This window comes from Carettochelys insculpta, chromosome 9, assembly GCF_033958435.1.
Source record: "Carettochelys insculpta isolate YL-2023 chromosome 9, ASM3395843v1, whole genome shotgun sequence".
Lineage (NCBI taxonomy): Eukaryota > Metazoa > Chordata > Testudines > Carettochelyidae > Carettochelys > Carettochelys insculpta.
Genome location: NC_134145.1, coordinates 29,197,971 through 29,222,955, shown reverse-complemented (window position 1 = coordinate 29,222,955; position 24,985 = coordinate 29,197,971). Strand labels below are relative to the sequence as shown.

Sequence of the window (24,985 nt, the reverse complement as noted above, 5' to 3'; positions counted from 1 at the left end):
TTAGTTATTTAAATTGTAAATTCTTCTGACTAGGGACTGTGGCTTCCTAGGTGTTTTACACCATCTCTAACACAATGATCATCTCAGTACTAACAAAGCAAATGATATGTTTTTAAAATTGCACTTCAACAGCCATATTTGCACAGCCACAATACTTTACAACTCAACTAGACTCATGCGGGAACGTGCCCATCACCATAATCCATAATTGCCTGCTATCCTAATTAGTCCTTTTACACAGAAAGCCAGTCAGAAGCCAGATCCTGACTTTAACACAAATAAGAACTTCAAACATTCATGTGACGCTTCAGTATAGAGAATAGCCTAGGAACGGGGCTCATAACTGAAATCCATAACATTATCATATCAGTGTAACATTTTGGTAAAACAAGAAGTAAGAGCATGACAGTTGTCATACTTCTAATATTGCTTGCTCACAGAGTCATTATCAGTTAGATAACATTTTGTACTTTATGACAGGTCAGAATAACCAGGGCAAAGTCATCCTAATCTGTGGTAGAATCAACTACAGGCAAGTGGCCATGAACGAAATCTAGCAAATAAGGTAACATATTGTATTTATTTTTATTTTATTTTAAAGACCTTTAGGAAAAGCAAGAGCTACCCTTAAGCAGCCTGACAAAGATTTAAATAAGATGATTTCATGAAACCTGGCACAGGCTGTCCAGGATTCCTCCCATTCAAAAGTCAATAGGGTTGCAAAAAGAAAAGTGTTTGCATAGACTGATAACAAATTGAAAAATCAGCAAACTACAGCCTAGGGGTGGCCATGTGCTAGTGATATTTTGTCTATAAAAACCTCCTGATGTCCCAGCAGGTCTTCATTCACCTTCATCATGAGGGGAATCATATTAGCCCTTGTGTTTGCCTTTGTGGGTAAGTTTATATAGCCCTTCTCTGACAGTCGTTGCTAGATTTTTTATGATAGCGTCCAAAATTAAATTCAAAGTTTATTTGTTTGCCATTATTCATAAGTCCATTTATTTTTTGTTTTCCTACAGAAAGTGAGAAGTATGACCCTGGTAAGTCTACTGTATATTTCTTACAATTCATTCAGTGTCTCTGGCATAATGACCATGAATCAGAATGTACAATTGTTACTAAATGTGAATATTTGTCTCATTTTTTGCAGAGCCTGTTTTTGCTGTCGGCAAGACTTACCTGTACAACTATGAGGGTGTTACCCTGAATGGCTTACCAGAGCCAGGTTTAGCAAGAGCTGGGCTGAAACTGTCCTGTAAAGTACAAATCAGTGCATTGTCTCAGAAGGATCACCTACTCAAGGTTAGACTGCACTATTTTCAAAGGGGATCAGACAAACCCAATGCTGAATAGCAAGTCAGGTTCAAGCGGCACTTGAGCTACTGCCAATTGTAGGCAGCCATCACAAAATAGCAATGGAGAAAAGAGCTTTGAAGGTTTTTATAGAATGGGAAATGTGAGTTCTGGCTCCAGTTTTCAGAAGCGAGTAGTGATTTGGGGTGTCTCTGTTTTGGAGAGTTCAGCATGAAACTCCTTAACGAGATCTGACGTTTAGAGGTTAGGTGACAACATCCAACCATTGAAGCACTAAGAATCACAAGTTATTTCTGAGAATCTTGGCCTGCCGCATCAGGGGGCCAGTCTTGCTCTCATTTAAAGCTTTGATTTGGCAATTGTGACGCATTCCAAATTCCACTGAAAGTCTTTAGGAGGAGAGACAAGCTCTTAATTTATATATAATAATAAGAATTCTATCCAACTTCCCTTTTATGTTAGTCAGCTCTCTTACTGATCTAATACTCACATAAAGCTGAAGCCCCTATTGATTCAATGGGAGCATTGCCTAAATAAGGGCTGACAAAATAGGGCCCTAAAATTCTTCTCTTGACTTTATAAAGCAGAATTACTTATTATCTAAAACTGAAAATCTGTGTTGGCTTTTCTATTCAACTCAAGAGAAAATATTATTAAGAGGAAATGTTTTTTGGCTTTTTACCTTGATATATAGTATACTGAGTGGGGGAAAGTTATGCTGGTCTTACACTAGTATAAGAGAGAGGGAAGAATTAAGTTACCTGTATATATCACTATATAGTATACTTATTTATTATTTGTACTAAAGTAGTGCCCAAAAGCCCCTAGTTATCATGGGTGAGGATCCTGTTGTGTTTAGTATTCTAAAAACAACACAAAAGACAGCCTCTGCAGTCTACACTCAGAATAAACCATGTTCAGCAATATTAATTCTTCCCCTAGGTGAGGGGTCAGCAACCAAAATAGCAAGAAGAACCATTTTTTTCCAAGTCAGTAAAAAACTCAGTAATTCAGGAGCCACAATGCACGTGAATACAAAGATGACCCTTAAGAAATAACATCACACCGTACATTTTGTAACCTCTATTTTAAGAACAGCGTGCACGCAATGATTTGTAATGTGAGATACGCTTACTGTAGGATGGTCACAAACTTTTTACATATTCTATTTCCTCACACTTTATGTGTGTGCTTGTCCCACTGTCTTCCTGACTTTCACTCCTGAACCTTCTATCTCTCTTAGAGGACGCTAGGGAAAGTTATCCAACATTTTGAGATCACGTATCATTTGCTATTTAGACATGAGTTGTTCATTTTTGGGCTTTTTGGCGTTCACTGTTTATTGAATAAACAGGCGGGGTTGTTTTTTTGTTGTTTTGTTTTCTTTTTTTTTAAACTTTGCAATTATAGCTTTGGGAACCAAAAAAAAGTCCTTAAGGAGCTGCAGGTTGCAGACTCCTGCCCTAGTTACTTTCTGTATATTGTACATACTTAAAAAATATTTTCGCGCACAGGACGGAGATGAGTATGCATTTTTTTCCTTAGATACGATCCCCGCAGCTGGAGGAATACAATGGGATCTGGCCCAAAGATCCATTCATTCATGCTTCCAAACTCACCCAGCAGATGGTTCCATGTCTCACCAAACCTGTTAGGTTTGAATTCAGCAGTGGGCGGATTGGAATTATTTATGCCTCAGGCGATTGCTCAGACACATTTGTTAACATCATAAGAGGAATTCTGAACCTGCTGCAGATAACCATCAAAAAGTCACAGAACGTTTATGACTTGCAAGAGGTTTGTTTCTTCATTTTCAAGCTAGCTTTCTGTGTGAGCCCAAGGATCACTGATTAGATTCTTGTCAGTTCATTTAAATTCTTGCTTAGAGATTACTTGTATTTATTTTAAAGTTTCACTTAATAAGCACAAACATATTAAAACACTTTCATTTGAACACAAGAAAATACACATTTATAAAGGAAGGTGATCGCTCCTGGCAGATTGCCTATTACATTCTCTGTATGTGCACCCTGTAAAATAGAAGACTATGAAGACATAAATGAAGGGAATGATCAGACATTAAGATTTTTATTGTATATATCTTCTTCCGTTAGTTTATTTTATGTAATCTGTCAGTGTTCATTGAATTGGTTATTAATTAGTTGATTGCTTCCTATATTGAGTCCCTGTCCTGCAGTCTTTAGGGGAGTATTCCTGTTTAGTTTAGTGGTGCTATCATGTGAGTAATGAGAACAAGCTTTGACACTCAATTAAGAAATGGTTTCTGTATAGTTTTAGTACTCTTCATTTTCACCTTAAATCTCAGTGCAGGGGAGAGTTCTTCCTCTCATGCAGAGCTGATATAACTACAAAGCCCAATCATTTTCTATCACTCTCTACAGGCTGCGATTGGAGGTGTCTGTCTTACAAGGTATGTTATCCAGGAAGACAGGAAGAATGGCCGTGTCTCTATCACCAAAACAAAAGACCTCGACAACTGCCAGGATAAAGTGATGAAGGACATTGGAATGACTTTCATCCGCCCTTGTCCTTCTTGCCCAATGGTATGCATACGATAACAGATCCACTTAAAACATTGAGTAAAACCATGGTCTAGTCCCATTCATACTTTAAATTTCTTTCCCTTTTAGAGAGAAAAGATTGTAAAAGGAACAGCTGCATTCACCTACAAATTAAAATATGCAGAGGCTGGTGCCTTGCTCACAGAAGCTGCGTCTCAGGAGGTCTTTCAGATCTCCCTTTTAAATGAACCTGCGGGTGTTGCTGTGACGGACGTAAGGTAGGCATCAGAGGCTAAAGTGAAAATAAATGTAAAGGCATCCAGCCAAGCTTGTGCCCAAGCGAAGTAAAAGGGAGCTGCTTTAAATGGCAGCAGATAAAGTTGCAGGTATTCATATGCCACTCCTTACTACCCACCAAAAATAGTGGTGGGAATTTTGCACTAACAATACATTTTTGCTGCATCAAAATTGAACTTTGTTTTGTAATTAAATGAGAAAAAAAGAAAATAATTCTGCTGCCTAAATCCACGGGAGTACAACTATTCAACAATTCCCCACTGAGAACGTGCTGCTTTATACACCTACATCCCTTGAGGTAAAGTGAAAACGAGTCACTCCACTGGATTATTTAACGTCATAGGAATAAAATCATTATACATGGCATGTTATCACAAACCCAGTATCACTTGCTTTGGAAAGTAACAGTTCAGCTCCACTTAACAATACAGTTACACGTCAACAATTATTTCACTGCAGATATCCTTTATCTTCTGAGAGTGTTTTGTTCCATTGGAATGACTGTAACTACAAGAACCTGTAACATCTTATTGTGATAGAAGAAGAACCTCCAGCAAATAAAGAGCTGTCCATCTCGCCACTGTACAGACAGCAGTGGAGTCAGGGGGATGCAGGTCATTCCTCCAAACGACATACGTTGGCTTCTCTTTATTGCCTTCCAGACAAGAACTTCTCTTGACTGAAGTGAAAAATGAGCAAGCAAGCCCTCCAGAAATTCAGCTGCAGAACCGGGGAGGCCTACGTTATCAGTTTCCAGGAGTGACCCTGATGCCACTTCAGTTAGTCAAGATGAAAAACCTTGAGCAACGGGTATAGAACATTTACTTTATTGAGCTGTTTTGCCTTTTATCAGACTAATAAAAGGCCAGTATACAAACTCAAAGGAGAAGGAACTAATTATTATATTCCCTCTGTCTTCTGTCATCAGATACCAGAAATACTGCAACAAATAATCCAAGAAAACCAGCGAGAGCTCCATGAGGACGCGCCATACAAAGTCTTTGAGCTTATCCAGCTGTGCCGGGCAGCAAGGCTTGATATTCTGGAGTCTGTCTTTAAGCAGTTTTCTGCTAAACCGTATCACAGGTAACGATGGGCAGTGTCACTCACAACTGACCTCTCTCGTTCAAGGAGATAGGGAGCTAAATGAACGGATTTTGTACCCCAACTGCAGGCTTTGGCTGTTGAGTGGCATTACTATGGCAGGCACCATTGATTCTATGACATTCCTTAAGCTGAGAATTCGCAGTGAGGACTTTAACTATGTTGAGACACTTGTGGCTGTTTCTGTTGCCCTCCAGGTAACAAAAGCGGATAGCCAGACCATCGCGGTTGCTGCAGTGAGTATAATGTGCATTATCCTTTCCTGGCCACATCCCAATGATAGAAGTTGATAATAATCAGTGTTTACATAGGACGTCAGGGGTGAGATTCTTCTCTCATTTATATTCTTTTTGTACCAGAGTAACTCCATCACTGCCATTGACAACTCCATCACTGCGATTGACAGCTACCTGTGTGAGAAGGGAAATGGGTCCTATAGCTTCAGTTTGTTATGCAGGCATTAAAAATTAACTCCCACACCTACCCTGTATTTGTTACCTTCATTTTAGGATTTTTTGGGCCATTCATTCTCTCTTCTGACATCAAACCTAAGTTCATCTTGTTCTGTTACTGCTAAAGTATTAATGGTGATGGGTGTGTCAGATAATTTGATTAGCTCTTTTAAGCATTCCAATCCAGAGTATTATGTAACATTCCTACACATTGGAATAAAGTAAAAGTATTGTAGGTGACATGTTCTCCAGCTAGAAACATCAAACTTTTTACAATGGTTAGTTCAACTATCTATTATACAGCAGACTTCCTTCTGTAAGCATGATTCGTTCATAGAACAAAGAGCTACAAACTCTTGTAGATTGGCTCCTGCCCTTATCCTTTGTACTATCCTGCCTTTCTGAGGCCCCATCTTCAGCAGATGTAAATCAGCGTAGCTCTATTTAAGTTAAAGGAGGTATGTCGATTTATTTTAGCTGTCGATCTGGCTCTTGTGTAAAACATTTTACTGGCTTGATTTAATTTTATGAAAGTGAAAGTTATTCAGTCTTAAATAACTTTAACGAACCTTAATAACGAACCTTAAATAATTGCCCTTATTTGAAAGGAAAAGACAACAGAACCCTGATCTAAAGAGGTGCCTCTTTTTCCTCTGCAGGAGCTACTGACCAGCTCCCGACTTGAGAGAATTCCCTATCTTCGTCAGCTTGCTTACTTGGGATATGCTTCCATGATAAACAGATACTGTAGTCAGTCTTCATCTTGCCCTAATGAAGCTCTTCAGGTAGATTTTTTATTTCAGATTGCTTTTAACTGTTTAAAAAGATAAGAAGGGAAAAAAACTGCAATGAGACCTGATTGTATTTATTCTAGAAAACACAATCCAGGATATACAGAATGATTATACTGATGTTTATTCCAGAGGCCTCTCCAGGTGCCAAGTGATGCCAACCAAGAAGTCTTCTTCACCCCTGAACACAGAGATCAGTTTGATTAAATTCTGAGGAGGTGGTGTCACCAGATGTCCTAACTTCATAGGGACTGCCCCAATATCCAGGGCTTTTGTTATATAGTGCTCATTACTTCCCACCCCTGTCCTGATATGTCACACTCCTTATGAGGAGGTCACTCAATGTTTGTTATCACATTAGTTGCATTATGGTAATAGGGGTTTCACTGGGTGAGGATAAGAATATGCTCATGTGTGAATTTTGTAAGAAGGTGTTAAACTGCTTTGTTCACAGCCCATCCACGAGCTTGCAGCTGAAGCAGCCAGCAAAGGCAATGAAGATGACATTGTCTTGTCTCTTAAAGCCATGGCCAATGCAGGAAATCCACTCAGTATCAAGCGTATGCTGAAGTTTTTGCCAGTATTTTCATCTGGTGCTTCTGATTTCCCAGTCCATATTCAGATCAGTGCTGTGATGGCCTTGAGGCAAATAGGCTTGAAGGACCCCAGAAAGGTAAGCAGAATCAATGGTCATTCACCCAAAGAAAAAGAGATGGAGAATATATGCCATGGAGAAAGTGAATTCAGCAACATGGGGTGTTTGTAAATTCAGAACAATTGTTAATTGTTATTAGCATTACCACACAAGAGGCCCAAACGGATATCAGGGTCTGGATGTGCTGGGCACTGGAATTGCTGGGAGGTGAAGTTTTCAAATGAAGGAATGGTGTTTCTTTAGTCACTTGTCATAATCAGTGATGCTGTGTTAGGTAACATCTTTATATGCCTCACATTTTGTCATTGTCTGCTACTGGAATACCACCTTCCTAAAGTGCTCTGAATGACAACAAGCCCATGGGATCAAATTCACACAGCCAAGGGAGTTAAAAATTTGTCTATTAGTCATCGTATTTTCTCAAGAGCTTTTCATTATGTCCCAACAATTTTCTTTACTGTTTGTATATCAGCTCACACAGTGGAAAGATGATTACACCTGGTATTCTACTCTCTCCTCCGCGTGGGTGTGTGATTCAGTGCCACAAATTACATCTGGTCAGCAGAATACACATCTTAGAAATGATCAGACACTTGTGAAATTATGTTTTCCCTCCTCAGGTGCAGGACATTCTTCTCCAGATGTTTGCTGACCGTTCGCTTTCTCCTGAACTCCGAATGGTAGCTTGTGCTGTCATATTTGAAACTGGTCCTGCGCTTCCTGTGGTAATAACTATGGCCAATGTGATACTGAAAGACACCAATATGCAAGTTGCCAGTTTTACATATTCGCATCTGAAGGCTTTTGCAAGACTCAGGTTCCCACGCTTCTATAATGTGTAAGTAGGGAGAGAAGTAAAATTACATTATATGTGAAGTATGGTTTCTATCACGTGTTGTAAGTAAGACTACCCAGACATGCACACGCATGCCCACACATGCACTCTGACTGAAATTACTCTGGTAAAATTTAGCTTAATTTGGTGTATTTTTATCTATTTTTTAAAAGATCTGCTGCTTCCAACATTGCCATTAAACTACTGAGCCCCAAACTTGACAGACTGAGCTATCGTTACAGTAAAGTTATTCCTCTTGGCTATTACTTCAGTGAGTAAACATATTTAATTTATTGGGAATTGTCATCATTGAAATACCATTTGCCAGTCATTTGGAGCACTGATGTAAGCCCTTCTGAACTCTAACTTGGATTCTGTCCATAAAATTTGTCTCCTTTTGGGATGTCTGGGAGGTTTTAAAGAGTTACAAAATGAGTATTTAATTGGTTCTATGAGATATTTTCTGTGTCCTAATTCTGAAAAGTTTAGTTTGTTCCTTCTTTATGAAGAATTATTAACAGTGTGTTTGTCTTTACAAATTATTTTACCAGCTCTGTAACTTTCTTGAAAAAATGCTTTTTACTGCAAACATATAGTTTCACTACGTCTGTTTGTACAAAATTTCTCTCTAATCCTGCAAACGTTTATGCACTTGAATATCATTGATTTAAGTGGTTGCTTACACTTGTTTGCTAGCTTGGGACCTAAATGTTGCAAATCTTTGTGAGATTTTAAGGGGGAAAAAGGATTATCAGCTAAAGACTGACACCTTTATAGGTCATTAGAACAACAACAAAGCATTCTTTTTTCTTTTCTTTTTTATATTTCTGCTCTAGGTGGATATCAACTTGGTGCACTTGAAAGGATGTTCCTTATTAATAGTCCAAGAACAATGTTCCCATCAGTTTTAATTTCCAATTTGATTGTAAACTATGCAGGTGCAACTGCTTGTGTGCTAGAGGTAAATATTATATTTAAGCCAATAGCGAATCACATTAAAGTTTATTTTTAAGTAATTCATTTATTGTATGGCAGTGCACTGTCTTATGCAGAACATTTTTTTTAATTAGGTTGGCATCCTTGCGGAAGGTCTTATGGATTTTATAAGGAAACAAAACATACCATTTGCAGAATATTCCACATACAGAAAGATAAAGGAGATTGGGAAAACAGTAGGTATTTTCACTTGTCGTTTTATGGGATGCATTGTGGGTGAAAATCCTCAGGGGCAGACAGTTTAGTAAGACTTTGAGCACAAGTTCAGCCCTGCACTGAGAGGCAAATTAACATCCGACACCCAGGCCTGAGGTATTTCATCTAGTCACCATGGAGATTCACAGTGAGGTAGTAGGGGAAGGATTCTCCTGTGGACATGGGCAAGAATTATGAGTCCACATGGCAGCCTAAACTCAAAATAAGTCACCCAAATTGCATAGTTTATTTAGAGTATAGTTCGAAATAGGCTATTTTGGCATTTGGTGCTGTCTAAACAGTGCCAAATGTCAAAATACTGCACTAGTTTGAGGCGTCCCTTATTCCTCATGCAATGAGGAGTCCAGGGATTTCAAAGTAGTGTGCCAGTTATTTTGAAAACCATTTCAAAATGATGGGCACGTGCCAAAGACAAGGAGTAGCTATTTTGGGATACCTCAGATATCCTGTATTAGCTCTGCAATGTAGACGTAGCCTAAATATTTCACAGAAGTGCGTCGGGTGAGGTAATAGCTTTTACTGGGTCAGTTTATGCTGGGCAGACAGACAAACTTGTGAGCCACAAGGAGCTCTTCTTCAGGTCTGTCAAACAGAAGAACTCGGTGTGTTTCTAAAGCTCGTCTCTCTCATCAACAAAAGGTGGTTTCAGAAAGAGGGCTCGACTGTGAATGGGGATTTAGGGGCTGCAGCCCAAGCCCAGGGCTCAGGGGGTTCCCTTTATCCTGGGACCCTGGGCTGCAGCCTCTAAAGCCCCTGCATGCTGCTTTCCTGGCCGGGTCTGCCCGCTGGGATGGGGGGCACCTATCTCCGTGTTGCTGTTCTCCCCTCCAGGCTGCAGCTGCATCACTGCGAGAGCAGGGAAACGCTCTGTCCCTGTGCCTGGCTGCAGGCCTTTCCCCCACCACTCCCACTGGCTGGGAACTGTGACCAGTGGGAGCAGTGGGGGGTGAAGCCTGCTAGCGCGGGACAGCATGGAGCCACCTGCCCCTGACCCTCCCACCAAACGGGAACTGTGGTAGGTAAGTCCCTGATCCCCAGCTCCCACCTTCCCCTCTTTCCCTTCCAGGTCCACCCACCTCCAGGCCGCTTCTGCACCCGCTCCTCCAGCCCCCAGCCACAGCCTCCTTCCCTCTCAGACCCCGCGTTCCCACCCCAGCCAGCTCCCACACCCTACCTTCTCTTCAGGCACCAGTGCCCACTCCCAGCTCACTCCCCGGCAGCCCACTCCTGCACTCAGAACCCCTCATTTATAGTCTACTAATCTGCTAGCCCCCAGGCCTCTGAAGAGCTACTCTGGCCCAGCTCATAAAAACTATTACTTCACCCACCTTGTTTCCCTAACATCCTGGGACTGACACGGCTACAACCGTGCTGCATAACACAGAAATCTTCCATTTTCAAGGAACAGCTGACAAAATGCAGACAGGGTTCTGACAGAAACCTGCCTGGTTCCTTGTCAATTCACCTGTTGGGCTGTTAGCAAGTCTGGGCTTCTAGCGTCCACAGTTCTAGGGTATCCCTACCATGCTGACTGCCTTGGAGATGGATCCCAGGACTTCCAGGCTCCCTGCTGCATAGCTGGGAGCCCTGAGTGCTCCACCTTGATACAGGACACTGAGGGCTTCTAGGCTCCTCAGTCCATGGCCTGGGACTCTCCAGATGATGGGGGTCTTCCTGTGATATCCCCAACTCTAGGCAACCTTCAGCCTGCTCCCTTGTCTCTGGGAGTCAAAGGCAGATGGGGGCGCTCCAGGAATCATGACAGTGTGAGGAGCCCCTACAAGTCAGGGCAGGTGGCTGCTCCATTTGGTTTTTGAAAAATGGAATGGAAACATTTGAAGAGTTTGAGCAATAAATAAATAAACAAATAAATAAAATTGGTGTTTGCTTTCCATGGTTAATATAAAAATATCTGGTTTTGATGCAGATTTGGAACATTATTTTTTAAAAGTTGGGAATTCTGAGTTGAACAATAGAATTAAAGAACTGAAAGTGAGTCATCAAGTCCAGTCCCCTGCACTCACAGCAGGACCTAGCACCATGCCTGACAGATATTTATCTAACCTGCCCCTAGATACAGGAAAGCTGAAATACATCTGAGGCCCAAACAAGGACTGAATTCACAACTCCTGGTTTATAAGGCCAGGGTTCTGGCCAACTCCCTATAGTCTTCTGGGATGTTGGGAGTAGCTTCCTGCTCTGGCTTGGTTTCCCAAACACCCTTTTCTAGGCTGAGTAGGGAGCTTTAATGGAGCTGGGCTCTGAAGCACACGTTAGATATCCAACCTAGGTGTGGCCTCCTCAGGATCCAGTCTCTCTCCTTCCCCTTGCAACCAGTCTGTTTTCAGGACTTCGGTGTCCTCGAGTGAAGGATCAATTTGATGCTGTGGTCTTAAACTGGGTCTAAGTGGTGTGGAGAGCCTCGAGCTGACCTTGTGTTTTGGATGATATGTCATGTTGTCAGAATATAAGACATGATGTATGAAGTCACTTTTGGATGTTCAAATTGCATGGAATCCTGAAAAGCAACATTATAATATTAGCAAAGACACACAAATGGCAAAGAAAAAAGTAGCTGTTTCTGTTGCCCGTGAAATTTTTATTTGCAGATATACTGTGATAAATGCCTTTTTGTTTGGTTGTTTCCTAGCTGATGGGATGGAGGGAGCTGCCTTCAGAAAATTCAATATTATCAGCCTACGTCAAACTACTTGGCCAAGAGCTGGCCTTTGTTAACATCAACAAGGACTTCATTCAGCAGGCTATAAAGGTACAGAAATCCCCTGATTTTAACTGAAATGTTCAGCCACTTTATCGCCTTATCTAACATGTTGTATCTCTGTTTCATTTTAGTTTTTGACTGGGCCATCAAATAGAAACACTTACCTGAAGAAAGCAATCCATCAAATCCAAAATGGCCTTGCAGGACGATGGTTTGTGCCATTATATGCAGCAGAACTTCGGCACATTGTTCCTACCACTGTGGGTCTGCCATTGGAATACAGTTTATATTCTACTGCTCTGGCACATGCTACAGCCCGCGGTGAGCTTGAGAACATAAGATTTGCTACATTGGAGGAAGCTGGGGATGGGAGAAAGGTTAGGAGGAGATAATGTTTCATTCTATCAGAACAGAAAGGTAGCAGAGACTCATTTAGGAAGGGCCTTGAAAGCCAGGAGAAAAGGAAGGAGAGCTGGTGAAAGGATTTGAAGATGGTTGGGATATAGTTGCATCAGCAAACTAAGGCAGATGATGTTTGCTGTAGTATTTTGGATTAGAAGGGTTGCAGTAATCAAGTCAGAAATATCCAAAACTTGGACAAGGGATTTTGCTCACAATATGTGAGTCTGATATCATTTGCTATCTTTGCTGCCCTTCTGTGGATATTTTGAATCTCTCTCAAGAAGACCTGGATAAAAATGTGCACTTGGATTCACAGGAAAGCACTTACTAGTGTTCACAAATAAGAACCACTCCTGTAACACCTTTCATGGGTAAGACCCACCTCTACAGACAGTTGGAGCAGACCATTGGAAGAAGTGAGTCTTGCTCATGGAAGCTCATGACCTCATAATTTTTTTAATCTCTAAGGTGCTACAGGCCTACTTGTTATTTGTGAAGCTACCGACTAACATTATTACTCCTTTGATTTTATTGTTCAGTATCGTATCATTAAATTTCGCAATAACTTGTATCCCCTAATATCCCATTTGCTGCCCACTGGCCCAGTTTCTTCACTGAGACATCCAATTGGGCTTCTTTATTTCTTTCACTTAAAGAATCATGCACGTTAAAGGCTCATTGGCATATGTAAGCCTTTTAGATGATAAGTTTGGCTATGTCTATACAACATCCTAAACTCATGCTATGCACTAGCTTATTTTGAGTCAATTTCTAAATAGGCTATTTTGGTGCATGGCACTGTCGAAACAGCACTACCTGTAGAAATAAAGCGCTATTTCGAGGCATCTCTTTCTCCTCCTGTGATGAAATATACAGGGATGTCGAAATAGCACACCCATTATTTGGACAAATATTTTGAAGTGATGGGACTATTGCATGGACACAGGGCAGCTACTTCGGGATATCACAGTATCCTGAAAAAGCTCCCGCCGTGTAGACATAGCTTTTGAGTCTTACCCATTAACACTGGTTAGTCCATTGACTTCATTGGCATAGTTTCTCATTTACACTGGTGTAACTGAGCACAGAATCAGGCCCTGTATCTGCCGGTGTGCATCGCCTTACATTTGTCCTATGTGACAATCACCTGTCATCCTGCCATCAAATTCACCAACACATATATAAATCCTGCTGGATTTTCTCAGAATCTTTTATGATTTCTCAACATAGAAGCAGCTTAGTGACATCAGCATAAGGCACCAGCTTGTTCACCACTTCCCTGCAAATCATTAATAAATAGACTAAATTAACTAGCCTTAATTCTAGTATGTACCCTTCATGTTCCTGAGTTCTAATGTCCCTCTGCTGTTCACCACATCTCTATCTTATTGATTATCCAGTTTTTAATTGAGAACGAGACTTTGCTTTTACCGACATGGTTTTTGCGTTTATTAATGATGAGCAATGACACTCTTTTATTTATAGTCCTATATTTACTTTTGTTCTCCGTCTCTTGCAGTTGATATGAAGTTGTCCCCTCCTTTAGCTGATGATTTTAGACCTTCGCAGTTGCTTGAATCTAGCTTGCAAGTTCGCGCTGATGTTAATCCAAGGTAAAGAAAATGTTATGTTTATCTTTGATATTTACAGAGACTTCTACGGGAGGGGAGTCTACCTCTTCAACAGCAGTGGCAAAATACTGTGTCTTCTTGCTTATTTGTGGCAATTTCCCTTTCTTTCAGTATTTACTCTCACACAATGGCAATGATGGGAATCAACACCGAATACATTCAGTCTGCTATTGAAATTCAAACCAAGGTCCGTGCACAAGCTCCCTTGAAATTTGATGCCAAGATGGACATGAAAGAAAAAAGTGTTAAGATTGGAACAACCCCATGCCAAGAGGAGACTAAGATATTAATGGGAAGGTAGAGTGGTTAAATTTCAATTACTTAAAATATATTTACATAATTTATTGTCCTGTGAAACCTTCCAGCATAATAAGCAATATAATCACTTCACGTGCTCAGGGACACAGCACCCGTTTTGCTTAATGTAATTCCTGATTTCTTTTAGTTTGGTTTTGCAACATGGGATAAAATTTTCAAAAATCCCTGTGAAACTTAATTCCCACTTTCAGAAGGGTCTTAGGATTTGGCTTGATGAACACTGGTTCATGCCAGGCTGGCCTGGAAATCTACCTTGCGCTAGTCTGCTGCACCCTAATGGTCTGCGTGGTCTCTGCTGCTGTTCATGGAAAGATTTGTGGTGCACTCTAATTTACTCCCATTTTGAAGAGGAGAGGGTAGATCAAAGTGTAGTAAGGCACTTTCAATCCCTAACAACAGGATCTGTGTAGATACTTAGTGTGCGGACACTCCTTAGCGGACACCCCTGCTTGCTGCACACCAATTGATCATGGAGGCAAGCCCTTGGGCACTCAGGAACTCAGCTTGAATGGGGTTTGAAAATATTACCTATTGTCTTTTTCTCAACCCATAGTTCTATCTTAGTCATGTTACTAGGCCTCAGAAATGCATTGATAAACATTTATTTGGCTCTTACAGTGCTAGTGTTTGCATAACTCTTAAAGTAGAAACAGAGAGATAGCCGTGTTAGCCTGTACGCCAACAAAACAAAGCACCAGAAATGTAGCACTTTAAAGACTAACAAAATGATTTATTCAGTGATGAGCTTTCATGGGACAGACCGACTTCATCAGATCAGTTTTTCATTTCCAGTACAGACCCTGGAAATCAAATTGATCTGATGAAGTGGGTCTGTCCCAGGAAAGCTCATCACCAAATAAATCATTTTGTTAGGCTTCAAAGTGCTACATTTCTGCTGCTTTGTTTTCTCAAAATAGAGACATTAAGAGAGATGTGATTAAATCCAAAGGTCGTTTGGTGCTACTTCCAAATAGTGTTTTATATATAATCCTACAGGCATGAGGCTTTTGCTGTATCAAGAAATATAGGAGAACCAGGCATAGTGAAGAAGATTCCTGTACTCCCAGAAGGTGCTGTATCAAATATTCTGAAGGAGAATTTCAGATCATCTGAAAGAAATTCAAGAGAAAGTGTCTCAACGGTAACTAACTTTTCTGCGTTTGTATATTGATATTTCTTTTCCCTATTTCTCCTTCTTGTTTGTGAAGTGCTCCAAGTGTACTAATGTGCTCTTGTTAAATGCAGCAAAGAGAGGCTTCAGACAGTAAACCTAAGAAATACTCCAATGGTCCTGAACAGGAACTTCACGGTGCAGGAGGAAAAATGAGTGCACAAGCCATTTGTGTCAAATTGCCTCGCTTTGGTTGCCAGGTCTGCTTTTACAGGAGAGCACGAGATGCCTCTGTTTTAAAAAATACATATTTTCACCGATTAATTGGAGAACATGAAGGTCAAGTAGTTTTGAAACCAGGTATATTATTGAACGCACTCTTTTCTGTTTACCCACCTTGTCACAGCTGAAACAATATTTTTCCTAATGGATGTATCTGGTGTGTAGTCCGTACAGATGCAGCTATAGACAAAATACAGCTGGAAATTCAGGCAGGATCTAGAGCAGCTTCCAAAATAATCCGGGTGGTAAACCTTGACTCTGAGGAAGAAGAGGATTCTTCTCCAGATGATGTGATTCAAACTAAACTAAAGAAGATCCTAGGAATCGAAAAAGTGTTTAAGGTAATTGACTTTGAGGTGTTGAGTGTGTATGGAGTAAGAACACTATTTAAACCATTAAAGAGCAATGGTTGTAAAATACACTATGGAATAGCTGCATGGAAAATGAGGGGGAGGGTTGGTAAGAAGGGTACAGTTTCAATGGAAGGCACGTGTGTAAGTCAACATCAGGGACATGAATGGAACTTGGGTGGTACACAGACCCAGTGCTGGCCCTCTGCACATGGGTGAATTTCAGCCCATGTAAGTGGGCATGGTTATTTTTCCACCACATCTTAATTAACAGTCATAACAATGAAGTTGTGTTTCTTTGAAGAAAAAGAACAAGTAAGTATCGGTGGTTTGAAATCCAAGGCGATTTCATGGAATAAAATAGAAGAAAAGTACTTCTTTTCATGCGTCCACCCACCAGCATCATTCTTTGGAATACCCTTGCAGGTTGGAAATAGAACTCAGCAGCACAAGAAGCAGTCTATCAAGAAAAAAAAGACCGAGAGGACACAATTGCGAACAGAGCCAAATGCCAAATCTCCATCTAGTTCATCTTCTTCCTCCTCTGACACTTCTTCCTCTTCCTCTTCCTCTTCCTCTTCCTCCTCTGACACTTCCTCCTCTTCCTCTTCCTCTTCCTCCTCTGACACTTCCTCCTCCTCTTCCTCTTCCTCTTCCTCTTCTGACACTTCCTCCTCTTCCTCTTCCGACACTTCCTCCTCTTCCTCTTCCTCTTCTGACACTTCCTCCTCTTCCTCTTCTGACACTTCCTCCTCTTCCTCTTCCTCTTCCGACACTTCCTCCTCTTCCTCTTCCTCTTCCTCTTCCTCTTCCGACACTTCCTCCTCTTCCTCTTCCTCTTCCTCTTCCTCTTCTGACACTTCCTCCTCTTCCTCTTCCTCTTCCTCTTCCTCTTCTGACACTTCCTCCTCTTCCTCTTCCTCTTCCTCTTCTGACACTTCCTCCTCACCTTCTGGTAAGAAGGTCAAAAATCAGAATCCAAAAGACAAAAAATCTAGAAATAGAGATGAGATCAGCAAAAGCAATGGCCGTGGTACCAGCAGCAAAAGCGGCGCTACCAGCAGCAAAAGCAGCAGCAGCAGCAGTGGTGACAGCAGTGACAGCACCAGCAGTAGCCCTAGCAGCAAAAGCAGCGACAGTGGCAGCAGCAGCAGTGACAGCGGCAGTAGTGACAGCACCAGCAGCAGCAGCAGCAGGGAAGCATCTCCACGTGGAAGTAGGCATCAATTTGTCATAAAGCGGAACAACAGCAGTAGCAGCAGCAGCAGCAGCAGCAGTAGCCGTAGCAGTAGCAGTGGCAGAAACAGCAGCAGCAGCAGCAGCAGCCGCAGCCACAGCAGTAGCAGTGGCAGAAACAGCAGCAGCAGCAGCAGCAGCCGCAGCGGCAGAAACAGCAGCAGCAGCAGTAGCAGCAGCAGCCGCAGCGGCAGAAACAGAAGCAGCAGCAGCAGTAGCAGCAGCAGCGCATCTCTGCATGGAAGTAGGCATCAATTTGTCATAAAGCGGAACAGCAGCAGCAGTAGCAGCAGCAGTAAGAGCAGCAGCAGCAGCAGTAAGAGCAGTAGTAGTAGCAGCAGCAGTAGTAGCAGTAGCAGCAGCAGCAGCAGCGAGAGCGGGTATTCCAAAACAAAGGTAACTTATGCCTGTGACCAGAATGAATGGTGGTGCTACTGGTGATAAAGTCAGTGTGAGTTACATTTGGGACGGTGGGAGGCTTTGTGTTCCATAGCAGGAAATTTTGAATGAATTCTATGGAAAACATTGGCCCAATATTGTAAAATATTCATGGGGGACCCCACTTCCACAAGGGAACCACCTACCACAGGTGACCCCTTTAAAATATCTCCAGGTTTTCCTCTCCTTTCTTTGGAATATTGTTAGGGGCCATCAGAACTAGGTGACCAATTTTTGCTGCTTTATTGGTCTCTTCTCAATAAGTTTTGTTGCATGTTTCAGTGGAATTTCCAAGAGTTGCTAATTTAGGAACATTAATTTTTCTATTTAAACATTTCAAGATTTCTCCTGTGTCTGAGTGTTGGTTTTTAGGGCCTTTCTGTACTACGAGGAAGATTGACTCTTTGAGAATTGATCTTTTGGAGTTTGATTTCATGTGCCTGGTAGAGACATGTAAAATCAAACTATCTGGAGTCAGCAGTCAATCCTTGTACTCCTTGCTGTCTTGATGAGTAATGGAGGTTGATGTGAGAGTTTCTCCTGTCAACCTCCCTCTGTGTGGACGGTCAGGTAAATTGATTGCAGATAAGTTGATTCTAGCTGCACAATTCTAGCTATGGCAATTGTGTATCAGCTATTACCTGCCTAGTACAGACCAAGCCTTAGTCTGAAATGCTTGTTTATTTCCCAGTGCTGCCCATTTGCAGTGCTATAATTTCTACTATTATAGAAAGCAGGTTCTTCTATGTAAAAACCTTCAACTTTCTACTTTTATCATTTCAAAGGGTACTCCAGAGATCTATCACTATCGCTTCAGGTCAGCACACAGACAGGAGGTAAGTTTTCTTCACTCATTGCATCTAACTTGACATGGGTAGAATAAAATTCGGAGAGAACATATGGGAATTATTGCCTTGGTGAAGGAAAATAAGTAGTGTTACAGTCTTTATGTTTATGGCTTCTAAATACATCTCGGTGTTTTACTGAAGTAGAAGACAAAAGACCAGGTTTTCCACTGCACTGCAGCTTGTGAAGTTATTTGTGCCTGTGCAAAGTGGGTATAAAATTCTAGTTAAGCAGAATGTCTACACAAGGTACAAGTCCAAAGAGATTGAGACCCAGAAGGTAGATCAACACTGGACTTTGGTTTTGAAGTGTAGTGCTGCATTACAATTAAACATTGGGTGACCATCTGTCCCATATTAGGCGAGACAGCCCTGTATTTGGGATGCCACAAAGGCATTCCTTATTATTTTCTAAAAGGGACTAATTGTCCCTTATTTGGGCTGTCCCCCTGCTGACCTTTTCCACCAGCAGCTGAAAAGAGGAGTCAGCAGCGGCAGCGCCAGGAGCCCCAGCTGTCTCCTTAAAGAGCCGCAGGTTGCCGACCCTTGTAATGGCATATCCTCAGCTGCAAACCTAGTAGATTGCACCATCTTGTGTTACTTTAAATCAATGGAGTATGTCTGTTAAAGTCTGGAAGCAAAGAGGAGTCAATACCAGCCGTTTCCATTGCACCTGGTGTTTCATGGAAAGAAAAGTGATCAATAGAAAAGTAAGATGAAAATTGGTGGTTCCTCTGTTCACAGGATCAGGACCTGAATTTCTGAAGAGCAGTGGACTAAATCAGTGCTACTCATTTATATCTTTGCTGTGGTGCAGTCTTTTTGATATTATTTTGTATGCAGCCCCTGGAAAAGATTGTAAAGCAAAAGCTTTATCGGAATGCACTGTTCCTGGGTAAATAGTCTCAGACAGAGATCAAAAGTGAAGCTGACATAATGGCTTGATCTTGACAAGCCTCATCCATACAAGTAATGCTTACTCATGCAAGTAACCCTGTTAAAGTCAATGGGCCTACTTAGACGTGTAAGGACTACATAGGTAAGAAGATCCGTGGATGATCAACGATTTGTAAGGTTAGACCCAACGATATTAAAAAGAAATATGATACAAGTATTTTGAAATCATTCAGCTATTTAATTAAAGGCTGTTGATAGAACTCTGATAATTAGCACATGCTTTAGCAGAACATTGTAAAAGAATATTTTGCTTTTAGAACAACTTTTTATGAACTACCTGATTAAGTTGCTCTACTAAGAATGATATTTTGAATTTTTGCAGTACCCCAAAAAGAAAGTTCCAGGCAGCAGAAGCAGCAGCGCCACCACCAGCAGCCGCTCTTCTTCCCCTTCCTCTTCCTCTTCCTCCTCCTCCAGGTCTAGTTCCAGTAGCAGCAAAGCCACCAGCAGATCAGCTTCCCGGGTCAGTTACTTAGCTTTCAAGAAACGTAGTATGGCAGTGTGTTAGCTTGCCAGCTTTCTCCTGGATTTGCAGTTATTGTCCAGATAATGGGAAGAGAAAAGAAGGTGCCATGTTAAACCACATGGGGCCAGACTGTGCTGCCTCATGTTTGCAAACACAGGAAAAAAATGTCTCTTCAAGAGACACTTCCTCCCTCTCCTACTTTACACAAATGTGCCAGACCCCCCAGTGTGAGCTGCCACATGCTTCCAGCACTCTGTAAAACACAGGACTGCCTGCTCCTATTTCAGCTAGGGAGCAAGGCCAATCATGGAGCAAGATTCCTTTGTGCAAGGTGCTGTACAAACATGAACAAAAAGGTGTCCCTGCTGCAAGGAGCATCCAGTGTATGATAAAATATAACAGGTGGATATAGACAGACAGGCTGGGACAGGGGAACAATGAAACAGTTTGTGTTCAAATCTTAGTGCTGTGCATTAATGACAAACAGCTTACCTAACATATTCTGCTTTAAGAAATTCTAGTATTAGACACCATTTTTTATTTCCAGAAAAATGCACTGGTTTTAATTATTGGGGCTAAATTCCACAGCTTTAAGTCCATATTCGCTTTGTGAAAACTCCCATTGATATCAGCTGCAGTTTTGGCTGCATAAGCATTGCAAGTTTGGGGCTGGTACATTTTGATTTACTATATATCGTACAATTGTATATCTGTAATGTGTAAAATTACTTTCCATCTGTACTTATTTGCATCATAAAGACAAGTTAACGTAATGCAACCATTTCTTTATGATAATGTTCTGAGGCACTTTTTTTTCCTCCCGTGCCATTAGCCGAAGTTTTTGGGTGACCGTAAAGCACCAACTCTGGCTGTTATCCTTCGTGCTCTTCGAAATGATAAAAAGCTGACAGGCTTCCAGCTTGTGCTATACACAGATTTATCCTCCACCCGACCCAGGATACAAGCATTTGTGTCAAACATCACAGGCTCGAGCAGATGGAAAATCTGTACTGACGCGTTAATCGTTAATGCTCACAAGGCGGCGGTAAGACTCAAATATGACATCCTCAGCTCTAAGCACAAAACAGCAATCTCAGGTTATCTTTTACTTGTTAAACAATGGACTATTTTTGTCTCCATTGTAGAGTTATCTGAAATGGGGCCGGGATTGCCAGGAGTACAAGATTTCTGCAGAGTTTGTAACTGGCCGGTTTGCTGATCACCCAGCTGCACAGCTCAAGATAGAGTGGCCTAAGGTCCCTTCAAGCTTCAAGTCTGTCAGCAGATGGTGAGCTTTTGCTCTTTCATTTCAGCCATTTATTTCACAGCCGACCAGTAAAACTGTGAAAATCCATATTCAGAAATGAACTTCCAGAGATTGACTGCCAGTCCTTGGCCTCTATTTTCTCAGTTCTGATTTGTTTATGTTTGGATACATATCAGACAACCTCTAAGGAGTATAAGAGAACCATCTACCATACAAATCTGTCATACTGTAGAAGTGGAGAATTATCCTCTTGTACTATACAGAAATTACAGAAAAGTTAGGGCAAGATTCCCCACATCACAAAACTTTTGTTCAGTGAAGCAGGGAGTGAGGATGGAGCCTGCCAGGGGTGCACTGTCATAGAATACTAGAACTGGAAGGGACCTCAAGAGGTCATCAAGTCCATTTCCTCGCTATTTCTCAAAGTGAACCTGTGTTGCCCTGGGGACTGGTTTAATTTATGCTAGTTGCTGTATATGTTGGCTCTGTGCCACTTCATGTATATATGTAAGACCTCCTCCACACCAGAGCATGTCCTTTCAGCTGTCCACATCATATGTCCACAACAAAGGGGCTGGTCCTTAATATCTCCCCAACTTATGATCAGATGGAAAATGCCACCGATATCCAATACTGAGTGTCTGAAGGACATGAGTAAACTTTACTGTTAAATTGTGTTGTTTTTTTAATTCCAAGGATTAATACGTTTGTCCCAGGAGCTGCCTATGTACTAGGCTACTCTGAAATAGAGCGCAAAAATCCTCCTCAACAGGCCAAGGTGATTGTGTCTCTAACTTCTTCAAGGACTTTTGATATGGTTGCCAAACTGCCTGAGGTAAATGTACAGCAAAATTATCACCATCATTTATTTCACTCTATACAACACTTTGAAATATTTTTTCACTGGAATTGGGTCAATATTCCAAAAAATTATTTGAAAACATTTGTTCATCTTTTAAAGCCATGATATTGACTCTCAGTCATTTCTGGAGCTTTTATTTTCTTTTCAAGGACGTTCACATGGTAATATTTCTTCAGAGAAAGTGCCATGAACGTATATGCTAATAGATCTAAAGTACCATGAATATATATGCTAATAGGTCTAAAGGTCCAGAGAACATGGGCTATGAGGGAAGACTGAAATAATTTGGCTTGTTTAGTTTAGAAAAGAGAAGACTAAAGGGGACATGACAGTGGCTTACAAGTACCTAAAAGAGGATTACAAGGAGGAGGGAGACATATTGTTCTTCTTGTCCTCTGAGGATAGGACAAGAAGCAATGGGCTTAAATAGCAGCAAGGGAGGTTTAGGTTGGACATTAGGAAAAACTGCCTGTCTGGGTGGTTAAACACTGGAATAAATTGCCTAGGGAGGTTGTTGAATCTCCATCACTGGAAATATTTAAAAGCAGGTTAGACAGATCTATTGGAGATGGTCTAGACAGTACTTGGTCCTGCCAAGAGGGCAGGGGACTGGATCTGATGACCTCTTGAGGTCCCTTTCAGTTCTAGTGTTCTGTGATGTCCAGCCATCTTGGAAACTCTTTTTGAGTTTGGAAGTCATGCAGGCAGAAAGCAGAAACAATACCGTAGCCGTGTCTACACGTGCACGCTACTTCGAAGTAGCGGCACTAACTTCGAAATAGCGCCCGTCACGGCTACATGTGTTGGGCGCTATTTCGATGTTAACATCGACGTTAGGCGGCGAGACGTTGAAGTCGCTAACCCCATGAGGGGATAGGAATAGCGCCCTAGTTCGACGTTCAACGTCAAAGTAGGGACCGTGTAGTCGTTGCGCGTCCCGCAACATCGAAATTGCGGGGTCCTCCATGGCGGCCATCAGCTGAGGGGTTGAGAGACGCTCTCTCTCCAGCCCCTGCGGGGCTCTATGATCACTGTGTGCAGCAGCCCTTAGCCCAGGGCTTCTGGCTGCTGCTGCGGCAGCTGGGGATCCATGCTGCATGCACAGGGTCTGCAACCAGTTGTTGGCTCTGGATCTTGTGTTGTTTAGTGCAGCTGGGTCTGGGAGGGTCCCTTTAAGGGAGCGGCTTGCTGTTGAGTCCGCCCTGTGACCCTGTCTGCAGCTGTGCCTGGCACCCTTATTTCGATGTGTGCTACTGTGGAGTGTAGACGTTCCCTCGCAGTGCCTATTTCGATGTGGTGCTGCCCAACGTCGAAGTTGAACGTCGACGTTGCCAGCCCTGGAGGACGTGTAGACGTTATTCATCGAAATAGCCTATTTCGATGTAGCGTTCACGTGTAGATGTAGCCCATATGATTTAGGTGTGGGGAGGGAGAGCAGGCAGGGCCACCCAGGAGTGAATACTTGCAATAGTCAGGGTGATGGGCTCATGAGCAGTGAAAAAGCTCAATTATGTTCACATAAACTATTTGCTGAATTATTAAAAAAATATTTTTGTAAAAATCTAAGTCTTCCTTCAGATAATCGACAAATAGGAAAAAGAGGGTAAAATCAACAGATAAATGATTTGCTGGGAATAGCTTGCTGAACTCCATTTTAAATCTGTTTTCTGATTTCTTTTCAGCGGACCATTTTTAACACGGCCAACAGGCTTCCGGTATCACTACCTGTAGGTCCACCTGTACCAGCCTCAGATCTGCAGGCCCCTGTCTGGAATTTCTTTTCTGAAGCACCATCTGCAGTCCTGGAGCATCTTAAAGGTCAGCAGTTCGCTCTCTGTGGAGACACAAGCTCACAGGCTCTCTCACTTTTTTAGCATTGTCTGAGAATGCCTGGAATTGTTTTTCTATTATTGAGAAATAAATAGCACTTGAGTGATTTTTTTTTTTCATTATGATAACGTTAAATCACTGCCACCTGTATAGAACATACTGGCTACGTCTACACGTGAAGCCAACATCGAAATAGCTTATTTCGATTAATAACGTCTACACGTCATCCAGGGCTGGCAACGTCGATGTTCAACTTCGACGTTGCGCGGCACCACATCGAAATAGGCGCTGCGAGGGTACGTCTACACGCCAAAGTAACACACATCGAAATAAGGGTGCCAGGCACAGCTGCAGACAGGGTCACAGGGCGGACTCAACAGCAAGTCGCTCCCTTAAAGGGCCCTTCCCAGACACAGTTGCACTAAACAACACAAGATACACAGAGCTGACAACTGGTTGCAGACCCTGTGCCTGCAGCATAGATCCCCAGCTGCCGCAGAAGCAGCCAGAAGCCCTGGGCTAAGGGCTGCTGCCCACGGTGACCATAGAGCCCTGCAGGGGCTGGAGAGAGAGCATCTCTCAACCCCCCAGCTGATGGCCGCCATGGAGGACCCGGCAATTTCGACGTTGCGGGACGCGGATCGTCTACACGGTCCCTACTTCGACGTTGAACGTCGAAGTAGGGCGCTATTCCGATCCCCTCATGAGGTTAGCGACTTCGACGTCTTGCAGCCTAACGTCGAAGTTAACTTCGAAATAGCGCCCGACGCGTGTAGCCGCGACGGGCGCTATTTCGAAGTTGGTGCCGCTACTTCGAAGTAGCGTGCACGTGTAGACACAGCTACTGTATGGTGCACAGATCCCCAAAGTATTTATTTCCAGACTGGAAATCAGAGACATTACTAAACTTTCCAAATTACTCGTCACATTGGTGCATGTGCTGCTGTTGTTTCACATCCAGCCCATCTGGAAAAGTCAAGATAAATTTACCCAGGATTTCATGACTTCACTTTAATCTGTTTGTTCTCGAAAGTCTGAACTGATACATATTGAATGGTCAGAGAAGTCATTAGTTGCTGAAAT

General features: G+C 42.1%; 1 protein-coding gene across 1 annotated transcript in view; it reads left to right on the top strand.

Annotated features, from left to right (window-relative positions):
• The first annotated feature begins 857 nt into the window (after positions 1 to 857).
• The window catches only part of LOC142017542 (vitellogenin-2-like), a 30,921-nt gene continuing 6,793 nt past the window's right edge, over positions 858 to 24,985 (top strand). The window contains exons 1-30 of the mRNA XM_075002507.1: positions 858 to 901; positions 1,027 to 1,043; positions 1,154 to 1,305; positions 2,863 to 3,114; positions 3,720 to 3,881; positions 3,969 to 4,117; positions 4,799 to 4,946; positions 5,065 to 5,222; positions 5,311 to 5,476; positions 6,352 to 6,477; positions 6,938 to 7,156; positions 7,759 to 7,976; positions 8,147 to 8,244; positions 8,810 to 8,934; positions 9,044 to 9,145; positions 11,836 to 11,955; positions 12,039 to 12,228; positions 13,829 to 13,922; positions 14,052 to 14,237; positions 15,255 to 15,399; positions 15,504 to 15,729; positions 15,817 to 15,992; positions 16,428 to 16,710; positions 17,524 to 17,633; positions 18,461 to 18,511; positions 19,800 to 19,940; positions 20,776 to 20,988; positions 21,089 to 21,231; positions 21,907 to 22,045; positions 23,755 to 23,890. Coding sequence (XP_074858608.1) covers positions 858 to 901; positions 1,027 to 1,043; positions 1,154 to 1,305; positions 2,863 to 3,114; positions 3,720 to 3,881; positions 3,969 to 4,117; positions 4,799 to 4,946; positions 5,065 to 5,222; positions 5,311 to 5,476; positions 6,352 to 6,477; positions 6,938 to 7,156; positions 7,759 to 7,976; positions 8,147 to 8,244; positions 8,810 to 8,934; positions 9,044 to 9,145; positions 11,836 to 11,955; positions 12,039 to 12,228; positions 13,829 to 13,922; positions 14,052 to 14,237; positions 15,255 to 15,399; positions 15,504 to 15,729; positions 15,817 to 15,992; positions 16,428 to 16,710; positions 17,524 to 17,633; positions 18,461 to 18,511; positions 19,800 to 19,940; positions 20,776 to 20,988; positions 21,089 to 21,231; positions 21,907 to 22,045; positions 23,755 to 23,890 — 4,489 coding nt within the window. The remainder of the gene's footprint in view (positions 902 to 1,026; positions 1,044 to 1,153; positions 1,306 to 2,862; positions 3,115 to 3,719; positions 3,882 to 3,968; positions 4,118 to 4,798; positions 4,947 to 5,064; positions 5,223 to 5,310; positions 5,477 to 6,351; positions 6,478 to 6,937; positions 7,157 to 7,758; positions 7,977 to 8,146; positions 8,245 to 8,809; positions 8,935 to 9,043; positions 9,146 to 11,835; positions 11,956 to 12,038; positions 12,229 to 13,828; positions 13,923 to 14,051; positions 14,238 to 15,254; positions 15,400 to 15,503; positions 15,730 to 15,816; positions 15,993 to 16,427; positions 16,711 to 17,523; positions 17,634 to 18,460; positions 18,512 to 19,799; positions 19,941 to 20,775; positions 20,989 to 21,088; positions 21,232 to 21,906; positions 22,046 to 23,754; positions 23,891 to 24,985) is intronic.